Below are 11,431 nucleotides of genomic sequence, written 5' to 3' on the forward strand. Positions count from 1 at the left end.
GTCTGCAGGGTTCACTGGTGTTTGAGCCCTGAAATCATGGTTGTTTGTTTCCCCCCACTTTGCAGCGTAGCTCCCATCCCTAGGAGGCAGTGCCCACAGGGCAGTGAGCTCAGCAGAGAAGGGGAGACAGGGGGGGCCAGTGCTGCGTCCAGTTTATACCTGAGGTCGTGTTGTCTCTCGGGAGCAAAGGTGCAGGCACAGATGCCTCTAGTTTATTTGGCGCCTGGATTCAAGGAACTGAAACGATGCCACCTTGTGCCCCTACAGCTTGTGCAGCCTGTGTCTATAAGTGAGGTCCAGCATGTTTTGCACCCCAAGTCCTTGAATAGTGGCCCCTCCCGCAGAACTTCCCAGGCTTCACAAGGAGCAGCAACTGTGTAGAGGCCGTAATCCCGCTGGCCATCCTCCTGCTGGCCGTCCTCCCCTGGCCATGGAGCATGAGCCCTGATGGGCTTACCGGCTGGGCATGGGGACCAGTCTCCCTTCGCTTGACATCCAGCTGGGAGGAGGCACCAACACTCGGTGCTGAGGAGGAGGTGTGACCCGCTCACGTGGAGAGATGATTCTAGTGGCAGATTGGCGTTTAGGTTTGTTTTTCAGAGAGAAGGGCATGCCCTGAGGGGTCCTTCAGGCTCTCCAGAGTCACCCATGGTCTCCCGGTCGTGTCTGAGGGTGGACTCGCTGTCTGGCGGAATGGCCAGGGACCGATTTGTGGGGCATGGGTGTCACTGCATGCTGGGGGTGATACAGAAGTGAAGCTTAAGCAGCCCTGGGCTCTCAGGCCTTTGGGAGTAGAAGCTAAGAGGATGGAAGTGTTGGTTTTACATCAAAATATGCAGACTTACGGGCTCTGCCCCCTGCTTGTGGCTGATTTCCCCCAGGACCTGTTTGGTCACACCTGCCAGAGCCGCTGTGTGTTCTGTGAAGTCCACATTCACGGTACCCGGTGGGTCCTAACGGTACCCAGTGGGTCCTTAGCCCCATTTCCTGTTTGGTGTTTTTTGCAGCTGGCGGCTCGTACTACATGATATCGCGGGCCCTGGGGCCAGAGTTCGGGGGAGCCGTGGGCCTCTGCTTCTATCTGGGCACGACCTTTGCAGGGGCCATGTATATTTTGGGGACCATTGAGATTTTTCTGGTAAGTGCTTTGTTTGGGGCTGGTTCCCCCTGCCTGGCACCGACCCCAAGGGCAGAGCTTCTGGCAGGCCTTTCTTCTCAGCTTTTGTTCCTTATGTACCCGAGGGTCCCTTGTAGATGCATCCTGGTGGTGTGGGGGCCCTTGGGAAGGAGGGAGCCAGCGCTAAGCCCCCCAGAGAAGGGCCCTTCGGAAGGTCGTGCCTGGCCCCATCCCTTTCCCCATGTGGCCATCCTCTAGGCAGGGATGGATAGGCTGCCCTTCTTGACCTGCCTTGTCCCCACAGACCTACATCTCCCCTGGCGCATCCATCATCCACGCCCAGTCGCCGGACGGCGAGGCTGTGGCCTTGCTGCACAACATGCGAGTGTATGGGACGTGCACCCTGGCCCTCATGGCCATGGTGGTCTTTGTGGGTGTCAAGTACGTCAACAAGCTGGCCCTGGTGTTCCTGGCCTGTGTGGTGCTGTCCATCCTTGCCATCTACGCCGGCGTCATCAAGACCGCCTTCGACCCGCCGGACATCCCGTGAGTCCCATTCTTCTTTCCGGGGTCCTTGTCCTCGGTCCTCTGCTTGGGCCAGGCCTGTAAGGATGCAGTGTTTCCTGGTTTGTCATTGGTTTGTAATTCATGGCATGATGGCGGGTCCCGGGGTGGTGATGCTGTGTGTCTGGCAGTCTTACCTTCTTCCCCTGGCATCGGGGATGAGCAGTCGGGCTGCTTTTGTAGCAGCTACCTGCAAGACCAGGACGGGAGGTTTGGCAGAGGACCAAGGGCGTATAGGTTGGCCGGCGTCCCTGAGGACAGCAGGCAAAGTGATCTCCTCCTGGCTGTGGCCTGCTCCCCTGGTCCTCATGAAAACCCTCAAGTGGGTTCTTCCCTTGTCCCCCTTTTGAATGAGGACATTAAGTCACAAGGAAGTGGCCCTAGGTCGCAGAGCGAGTGAGTGAGCTGGTGCTCAGGCAGCAGGTTGCCCATTGGCCTGGGTGGGGGCGGCTGGGAGGGGGCTGGTACCAACCCTCTCCTGGCCCCTGCACTTTGCTGTCTCCATGTGGAGGGAGCCACCTGGGTGGGAATAGTCCCATTCACTCCAGGACAGACCGTCCCTCAGCCCCACGCTGCGTGAGAACTGGACTCCTGCTTAAACACTGATTTCCAGCAGCTTATGCCAATGTTCTCATCGTGCTATTTCAGCAGCTACTAGCAGGGCCCCCCGCAAACCTCCACCCATGCCCATGCTCTCATCGTGCTAAACGGGGAGTGTCAGCAGCTACTAGCAGGGCCCCCCGCAAACCTCCACCATCACTGAAGAAAGTGGTGGGAGTCATTTCAGGTCCCGCATGTCCCCTCACGCCCCCACTCCCGCTCCAGGGTCTGTCTGCTTGGGAACCGCACGTTATCGAGACGCAACTTTGACGTCTGTGCCAAAGTCCTCACCACCAACAACGGCACGGTGACCACCGCGCTCTGGGGCCTCTTCTGCAACAACTCCATGCCCAGCGCCATCTGCGACGAGTACTTTGCCCAGAACAACCTCACGGAGATCCAGGGGATCCCCGGCGTGGCCAGCGGCGTCTTCCTGGGTGAGTGCCCAGTGGGTCTCGGTGGGGCTGAGTTGTCCAAAGCCCAGTCCCTGGGAGCCGGTGCTGCTGCCCGGTCCCTGGTTGTGCCACCCCTTCCTCGATGCTGATCTGCCAGGGCCGTAGATGCAGCCGCTTGTGGAGGCCAACGGGTCAGGGGCTCCAAGTGGATCCTTTTGCTTTAGGATTTCATAGCAGCTCTGTTAATAAGGGCAGTAATTAACCGGTGGGGACTGGTTTTTCCTGTCTCCGAGTTCCTCTGTGATGAGAAATTGGGCTGCCCCCCTCCCCCCCATACCAGGAGAGAGGCCTGACTTTTTATGGGCGAGGAAGTGGAATAATCCTGAGGCCGTGATCACTGGTCCCTAGCTGTCCGCCCCGAGGCAGATGGATATCACGGGTCCCTCTGAGGCTGTGATGACAGTGGGTGTTGCGGGGAGGCGGGGGCTGTACTGCGTTGAGATGGGTCAGGGCTGCACACGCCCACACATCCCTCAGCCTGGGATCCTGATGCTCAGAGGCCCCTGGCTAGTGGCCCAGACCCGACTTCTGGGTTCCGGCAGAGCAAGACCCTTGGAGGGGCAGCCGTCACAAGTCACACAGGAGGGTAGTGGTGGAGCAGGGATCTGTGGAAGGTGGGAGTGAGGCATAGAGACCTACGGGGTTGGGTGTCTCTGTGGGAGGACAGGATCCATGTCAGGAGAGGGGTCCCTGAGGGGATGGGCTCTGCAACAGGGACCCTTCAGGGGGTTTTGGAGGAAAAGGGGGTCTGTATGGAGAGGGGGCCTACAGGCTATAGCCCAGCCAGCTGGGATCTGCTCAGGGTGCATTTGCACAGGTAGGAGGTGGGCCCAAGGTGACACCTTAATTGTGTGTGGGGCTGGGGCCATCACTGCCCCTGAGGGGTCCTCCATCAGTGAGGCGACCTGTGTGAGGGGATTGCTGTCCGACCCTCCACTTGGAGACCTCCCCCCAGAGCCTAAGACAGTGTGTCAGGGACACACTTGTTCATGTGAAATCTTCTTCAAATGTGACTGTGGGACCGGAATCGTTCATTCAGTGATTAGTGAACAGTCCTCAGAGCTCCGTTTCTGAGTTTGATGCCTCGTGTGAAGTTTGAGCATGCCAGGCGCATCTGCGGGACCTCCTGACAGCGGGAGCCCTGGTGGGAGGTTCCAAAGTCCTGTGACCCATCCTTTCCCCCCACAGATAACCTGTGGAGTGTGTACACGGACAAAGGCGTGTTTGTGGAGAAGCAGGGCACGCCCTCGGTAGCGGTGCCAGAGGAGAGCAGAAGCAGCAAGCTGCCCTACGTGCTCACCGACATCATGACCTATTTCACCATGCTGGTCGGCATCTACTTTCCCTCCGTGACCGGTGAGGCCGCGGGCACTCCAGCGGGCCAGGCCGGCTCTTCCCTCAGCTCTAACGTAGCCAACCCTGTGTCCCCTCCCCCGCCCCGCCCCGTTTTCTTTCCTGTTTGGCTCAAGAAAGGAGTTGCAATCTGCTCCCCGTCTGTTCTGAGTGGGGAGCACAGGAAGCATGTGGTTTCAGGCAGCTTTGTCCCGCGCGCTCCTGAGCAGCCAGTGTTGTTAGAAGTAACTTTGTGACTGTGGCGTGGCCTCGCTGAGACACCCAGTGCACGATTAGGTGGCACCTAGGAGTGAGCACGGAGAGCTGTTAGTGGCCAGTACTGCAGCCATCCTGGTCCTTACAAGAGCCAGCTGGCCTCGGGGAGGGCCCTCAGTGTGTGAAAGTCCCTCATCTTGCTGACATAGACATGTACATATGCACGTGTGTGTGCGCACACACAGGTTCACACACACACTACTCCTGGAGACCACCTCCCACCAGGACGCCCCCCATCCTGACCCCCACAGAGCAGACTCCTGACACACCTGTAGCTGGTGTGTCTGTCCCTCTGGTCCCTGTCCAGGTCGGCTCCTGGCCCCCACTGCAAGCCTGTCCACACTCTGGGAGGCTGGCCTTCCAGGGGCCGCTCCCCTGCCCCTCTGTACTCATCTCCGCTCTGACTAACCGTGGGGTTTATAGGTAGTAGGGGTGCTTCTTTTTAGTCTCCCCTTAAAGGTGGGGTTATGGATTCACTTTGGTGAGTGGTGGGGTGTGGATCTGGCCCCTGGGAGTCTTTGTCCTGTACCCCCCACTCTCCCAATCTGTCAGTGTAGGACGTGTTCTGGGATGGCAGCAGATCTGGTGGGTGGAGAGCATGGGAACATCCTCTGTGGTGTTGGTGTTCCCAGAGCCTGGTGGCACCTGTCTGTGGGCTCTGCACCAGCCACCCACCCAGCACTGCCTCTCTAAGCTCGTTGTCACTTCAGGTCACTCCTAGAATACGCTCATGAGGCGCTCAACAAACCTGCCAGCGGTTGGCGTTTCTTTGAGCCCAGTTGGAGCCATTTTACTCTATGTACCAAATGGAGTGAGTGAGCCTCGAGGGCATAGGTAGTGACACACCCATGTGCGGAGTAGCAGGACTGAACCCCGAGTGGAGTCAATGTGAGGAGGCCTCGGGTTACTGTAGGGTCACCCTCTTATAATGCTTGATTCAGACCTGGCTCTGTGAGGAATTCAGCATTTGGCATCATTGTCCTGGGAGTTTCTGACCCCAGCCACCTGGATTAATCCAATCTTAGCGGGAAGTGAGGTCGGAGCCAGGTGCACCCGGAGGCTGCCTCTGGCTTTGGTGTCAACGGCAAGTGTCTGGGTTGAACCTTGCTCTGGTCTTGACTGTGACTTGGTTCATGGTGGGACTCGCTGTCCCTGTGGAGAGTGTGGGGGGCACTTGGAGCCTTTCCCCAGGTGCCCGCAGCAGCCATCCCACATCCACACAGTGATGTCTGGGCTGTGCTCTTGGAGACCTAGCCTGGGGACAGTGGCCCCACGCCGGTGTGGTCTTCAGCTCACGTCTCTGCAGCTGAGGCCCCGGCTGCGTCATCCTGAAGCTCTGCCTGCCTGTCTGTCTCTGCAGGCATCATGGCGGGCTCGAACCGATCGGGGGACCTCAGGGACGCCCAGAAGTCGATCCCCACGGGGACCATCATGGCCATTGTGACCACATCTTTCATTTGTATCCTTAAAGGAGTGAAGGTGGGGGGCGCAGGCGCAGGTGCTGTCTGTCACGCCCTCCGCGGCTCGCTGCTGTGCCATCCGCAGCTTGGGTGAGCTGTTCTGGTTTAGGCTAGTTCTGGCCACAACACCTGTCCCTTAGAGAGGGGCCTTAGAGAGGTGCCGATATGACGCGAGAAAATAAGACACAACACCTGCCACCACCTCCACAGTCGGTTACGGAATGTGACACTGTGTGTAAACTACAGACAGTAGCCATGTTACCACATGCAATATACCGCAGAGGTTAGTAACATGTATCTGCGTGTGTACCACGTGATGGTCACACACATGTGCTCTAGTCAGTTTTACCCGCTGTGTCACGGAGCTGCCGGCGGAGCCTTTCCTCTCATGGCAGTGTGTCCCTCAGCAGTGAGGAAGGTACCTGAGGGCCACGGGATATGGCAGTGCCCAGAGTGGGTGGGCAGGCACAGGTGGCTCCAGGCCCGTCTGCGACCAGGGCCCTGCTGCCAGCATGTGGTGTCCACTGCTTCCTTGACATGAGCCATAGACCTCTCCTGCATCATGCTTTTTGGGGCCTGCATCGAAGGCGTGGTCTTGCGAGATAAGTATGTTGGTTTTTATGTGCAATTTCTAGAAACTTCTGGGGACAGAGTCGGTTTCCTTTAGCTGTGAAATGGAGATCACTCAGGACTTCACACTGCTTGTGTAGAGCAGTGGGCCCCCATGGTCCCTTTGTTGAGATTCTGTTTGTTCTGATGCCTCCATCCTGCTCCTGCTGGGAGACCACAGAGTCACCTCAGACCTGACAGAGCTGGGGGTGCAGGGGATCCTGGGAGAGGCATGGGGAACCCCGCTGGCCCCACCACCGCTCAGTGGAAGAGCGGCCAGTGCCCCAGGCTGTTGCCCACCAACCTGCTTTCTGGTAGCTGCGTGTCCATCCGCCCCTGGGGTGTGAGGGCTGCAGGTCCCTGATAGTGAGGCCGTGCCACTGTCTGTCACTTGCAGGAGTGACAGTGGCCTCATGGACCCTGGACGGGCCGGCCATGGCTTCCTGGAGGGCCCTTGGGGGCAGGGCCCGTGCGTTTACTTGGGGGGAGTGCCGTTGTGCCCACTCAGCAGCTGGGAAAATGTTTAATCTTCAGCTCATGTTTTCAACATGCACCCTGCCTGCCCCTCCCACAGGTTCGGGGAGGCCCTGCAGGGGAACCTGGTCATCGGCATGCTGGCCTGGCCCTCGCCCTGGGTCATCGTCATCGGCTCCTTCTTCTCCACCTGCGGCGCCGGCCTGCAGAGCCTGACGGGGGCACCGCGCCTGCTGCAGGCCATTGCCCGAGACGGCATCATCCCCTTCCTCCAGGTGAGCGGCTGCCCACAGGTTGGGGGCTTCCTTCCGAGAGCGGGGCCCTTGGGAAGGAGCGTGTCTGGAGGGTCCCGTGCCCGAGGTTCTGCCCCAGAGCACAGCCTTTACGGTTAAAGGTGGTGGGAAGGACCCCGGTCCCCACCTCCAGCCGGCAGCCCCCTCCCCAGATGGTCACTGGGCTGAGGGCACGGGTGCCGGGAACAGAGGCAGCCCGTCACCGCCCTGGGCTGGCAGAGCGGTTCACAGGCGTGGCTGTGGGAGCCGCCTCTTCCCAGGGGGTTGGCATGTGTCCCGTGGGACTTTGCACCCAGGACTGCCCCACTGTGACGATGAGGGCCATGGAGTCCGGAGCCCCTGCTTCCTCCCGTTGGGGCTGACGCCTCTGGGAGGAACTTGGTGCCCTGGCACCACATGACAAGGGCCGCACACGCGGGGCTTAAACAGCACAGGCTGAGCCTCTCCCGGGCTGGAGGCCAAAGTCCGAGGTCAGGGTGTCCCCGGCTTCCTCCTGAGGCCTCTCCTTGGGGAGCAGACGGCCCCTTCTCCCTTAGTGCTCACAGGGCCATCCCTGTGTGTGTCCGTTCTACTCTTCTTACAATGGCCCCAGTCAGAGTGGGTCAGGGTCCAGCCCAGTGACCTCAACTCCAAACATGGTCTTGTCCTGAGGTGCTGGGGCAGGACCTCGCCAGGCGCATTTTGGGGACACACCGACCTTCATATTTATCGAGCATCTGAGGCTAGCGTGTGGCTGTGGCCCAGCGTCTGCCGTTCTCACGTTAGTTTCCTGAAACCAATCCCAGCAGACTCGGGTTTCTTCCCCTTTCACGGCTTCCGTCTGTCCGCTCAGGAGAGACAAGGTCGTGGAGGGTGCACTGCCGGCCCAGGGACCATGCTGGACTGTTGGGAGGTGGCCCTGGTGTTGGGGAGCCCCGCCTTGGACCCCCCCCCTCCCCCCGCAAGGCTTGGCTGGTGGGACTGCTCCCCTGGGTCTGCATTTTGTGTTTTGTTCTGTGCCTATGCCGTGTGCTCAGTTTCCCTTCCCAGAATCCTGGGCAGCGGGCAGTGTGTGGGAAGAGCTACTCAAGCCTGGTGTCCCTGAGCATGGGGCAGACCTTCTGGAAGGTTCTGTCACTCACATGGCTGTGGGTGAAGGTCCAGGTGCCTTGTAGGGAGGTCCTTGCAGAATTCTTTCCCCTCGAGGCTGGGCTTAGGAACCCAGGAGACCCTTGTCCGACATGCTGGGTGTTGCCCTGTACCTGGCAGCCCCCTGCCAGGGCCCTGGGTCTGATGGCACACAGCTGCTGACTGCCCCACCAGTTCTGGGGGTCAGGTTTTCTTCCTGGGAGGAGGGTGTGTCATGGAAATCCACTTCTTCATACGTTGCATCTCTGAGGCCCTGTGGGTTGGACCAGCCAACTCCAGGCGTCGTTCCTGCGGCCATCGGGCCCTGGCCCCCAGCCCACGTGGCCTTTTCCCTGCAGGTGTTCGGCCACGGGAAGGCCAACGGGGAGCCCACGTGGGCCCTGCTGCTCACCGCCCTCATCTGTGAGATCGGCATCCTCATCGCTTCCCTGGACAGTGTGGCCCCCATCCTCTCCATGTGAGCTGAGCACGGGCACAGCAAGGGCATGTGGGACCAGGCGTGGGGATGTGGGCGCCACTGTGGCCACTGTGGGACCATGAGGCCCTGTTCTCAGGGCTGGCCTTCTGCTCAGGGGACCACAGACAGGGATGGGCCCAGGGGCCCAGGTGATTAGGTGTGGGACAGTGATGTGGACAGGAGGCCAGGGAGACCTGAAGGAGGGACAGTGATGTGGACAGTGGGACAAGGAGGACCGCCCCCCCTGGCACTGGAAGAGCAGTGATGGGGACGAGGGCCTCATGGGAGGTGGTGGGCAGGGACTCCCGCAGGACAGAGCAGATGCTGAACCACCGTGGGACCTGGCTCGGCTCCTCTGATGCTGCTTCTTGGTCCCCAGGTTCTTCCTCATGTGCTACATGTTTGTGAACCTGGCGTGCGCGGTGCAGACCCTACTGCGCACCCCCAATTGGCGCCCACGCTTCAGATACTACCACTGGTAAGACTTCTGCCTGTAAGGCTACGCTGGGAGGGTGCACAGTGCGTCTGCCAGGCCAGCTGCTGCCGGGCCCGGAGGCTGCGGGGCCCTGGTTGTCCTTCGTGGAAGCGCCCAGCCATGCTGGTGAGGACGGCGTGCCTGTTTGTCACCTGGGATGCCCACTGTGGGCAGCCTTGTCTTCACTGTGGGACCCAGGCTGCTGGGTCTTGTGTTCCCTGGGTGTCAGGTGCTGGGTTTCGTGCCCATCGGGGTGCAGAGAGCCTTGGGGAGCGAGTGGGCGTTCAGCGCAGTTGAAGAGCCAGGGCTGCGACCAGTGTCAGGCCGTTCCAGCCCTCAGGGCCCACTCAGGATGGAGGAGCCGGCTGCCAGGCATCCCTGCCATTTTGTAGGAGTGACGAAAAGAAAGGTTTTCATGAAGGGACTAGTCCTGTTTTTGAGGCAGCTGCTCAGATGCTAGTTTGGGGCATGGGACAGGCGGCGTGTGAGATGTGAGGGTTGGGGTCCGGGCCGGGGCATGGACTCTGGTCCCCACTTGTGACCATTGAATGACCACGTACTCCCCCAGGACCCTGTCCTTCCTGGGCATGAGCCTGTGCCTGGCACTGATGTTCATCTGCTCCTGGTACTATGCCCTGTTCGCCATGCTCATCGCCGGCTGTATCTACAAGTACATCGAGTACCGAGGGTGAGCTCTGTGGGCCACGGCCGCCGCGGTCACAGGGTCCCTGCCAACCGGGGCATGTTCTCCGAGTGGGGCCTCCCTGAGGGGGGCGGGGGCGTTGGACCGGAGGGTGCAGAGGGACCTGGGCAGGATCTCAGCTGCAGCCGTCATATCAGTGGACAGGTGGAGAGCTGCCACGTCTGCTGTTCTCAACTGATCCCATGTTGTGAGACACAACATTAGGTTTATCTGTGTCTATATATAAATGCCATGTTTTAGTGTGCTTTTTGGAAACAAAAATCCACCGGATGGCAGCACTGACGTGTGACAGGTTTCAACATTTCCAGAAACCACACCATCAATAAAAAACAAAGCCGAGGGCAACCATAGTGCCCATAGGTTACCTGCATCTCAGAGCCTGTAGTTCCTCACTGGGCAGTTCCCCAGCCGCCCTGGTCCCTGCGGGGTGGGGTGGGGCCTCTCGGGGAGGTGGGCCCTCTGGCCAGGTGGCAGGTGGGCGGCTGCCAGAAGCTCTGTCTCAGCTCTTGTGGTTTGGAAGGAGGGTCTGAGGCTCATGCTGGTGAAGCCCAATCTTTTGGAGCCAGCTCTGCCCAGGTCTCTGCCTGCCCATCAGCCCCCGCCACACCTTCTCCTGCAGTTCCCCAGTTGGCCCATCTGAGGTCCCTTACAGGTGCCAGGCTCACCTCCCCCACCCCTTCCTGCCAGGGTCCCCCTCCCCATGTCCTGCTCCTCCTGCTCTTGGCCTGCCTGCTAGCCCTCCTCCGTCACAGAAGCGCAGAGAGACCCCAAGGCAGCTTTCTGGGCGCTGCCCTGCGGGCACCTTCTGAGTGTGCTGTGGGGGGCCTTGCTGCCGCCCCTTCCTCCGCAGGGCTGAGAAGGAGTGGGGCGATGGTATCAGGGGGCTGTCGCTCAACGCTGCCCGCTACGCCCTGCTGCGTGTGGAACACGGCACCCCCCACACCAAGAACTGGAGGTGAGTGCCGGCGGCCCTGCCCTCTGATCCCATGGAGCACTTGTTTCTAAAGTCAGACTTAGAAACTGGTCCTCTTCTTGTTAGGGAACATGTCTCAGAAGCTTCGAGTGCCTTCCCTCCATCCGTGGGGTTGAGGGGGAGGGGTGTGATCAGCTTGTGTCTGATCAGACATCTGGAGGGCAGTGCTGGCTCTAGGCTGGACCTGGCTGTGGGTGTGGGGAGTGGTGAGCTTTCCTAGGGGCTCCTGGGATGGAGGACTTCAGCGTGCAACAGCTGGGCTGTGCCCTCTTCTCACTTCTGGGAAGGGAGTCGGGGGAGGGAATTTAATCTGTACTGAAAGCCCTTGGTCTCCCCTCCTGCACTTACCTGAGGTGTTAACAGCCAGGGACAGGAGGTGCCCACTGAGGTTTTCAGCAGGAGCCTCAGGCTCCGGGGCCCCAGGCGGCATTTGACTATTCACCTGTCCCATCTGTTTACCTGTCCCATCTGTCCACCTGTCCCATCTGTCCACCTGTCCCATCTATTCACCTGTC

At 60.0% G+C, this 11,431-nt stretch overlaps 1 protein-coding gene across 3 annotated transcripts in view; it reads left to right on the forward strand.

The window, feature by feature from the left end:
- The window catches only part of SLC12A7 (solute carrier family 12 (potassium/chloride transporter), member 7), a 43,264-nt gene that overhangs the window by 20,047 nt on the left and 11,786 nt on the right, over positions 1 to 11,431 (forward strand). For all 3 annotated transcript variants that reach the window (XM_005857902.2, XM_014548617.1, XM_014548621.1), the window contains exons 6-16: positions 1,008 to 1,138; positions 1,422 to 1,663; positions 2,507 to 2,718; positions 3,925 to 4,092; positions 5,705 to 5,803; positions 6,353 to 6,410; positions 6,988 to 7,162; positions 8,647 to 8,765; positions 9,145 to 9,243; positions 9,809 to 9,928; positions 10,794 to 10,898. In XM_005857902.2, the coding sequence (XP_005857964.2) occupies positions 1,008 to 1,138; positions 1,422 to 1,663; positions 2,507 to 2,718; positions 3,925 to 4,092; positions 5,705 to 5,803; positions 6,353 to 6,410; positions 6,988 to 7,162; positions 8,647 to 8,765; positions 9,145 to 9,243; positions 9,809 to 9,928; positions 10,794 to 10,898 (1,528 nt within the window). The remainder of the gene's footprint in view (positions 1 to 1,007; positions 1,139 to 1,421; positions 1,664 to 2,506; positions 2,719 to 3,924; positions 4,093 to 5,704; positions 5,804 to 6,352; positions 6,411 to 6,987; positions 7,163 to 8,646; positions 8,766 to 9,144; positions 9,244 to 9,808; positions 9,929 to 10,793; positions 10,899 to 11,431) is intronic.

The sequence above is a fragment of the Myotis brandtii genome, unplaced genomic scaffold (genome assembly GCF_000412655.1).
Source record: "Myotis brandtii unplaced genomic scaffold, ASM41265v1 scaffold115, whole genome shotgun sequence".
Taxonomy (NCBI): domain Eukaryota; kingdom Metazoa; phylum Chordata; class Mammalia; order Chiroptera; family Vespertilionidae; genus Myotis; species Myotis brandtii.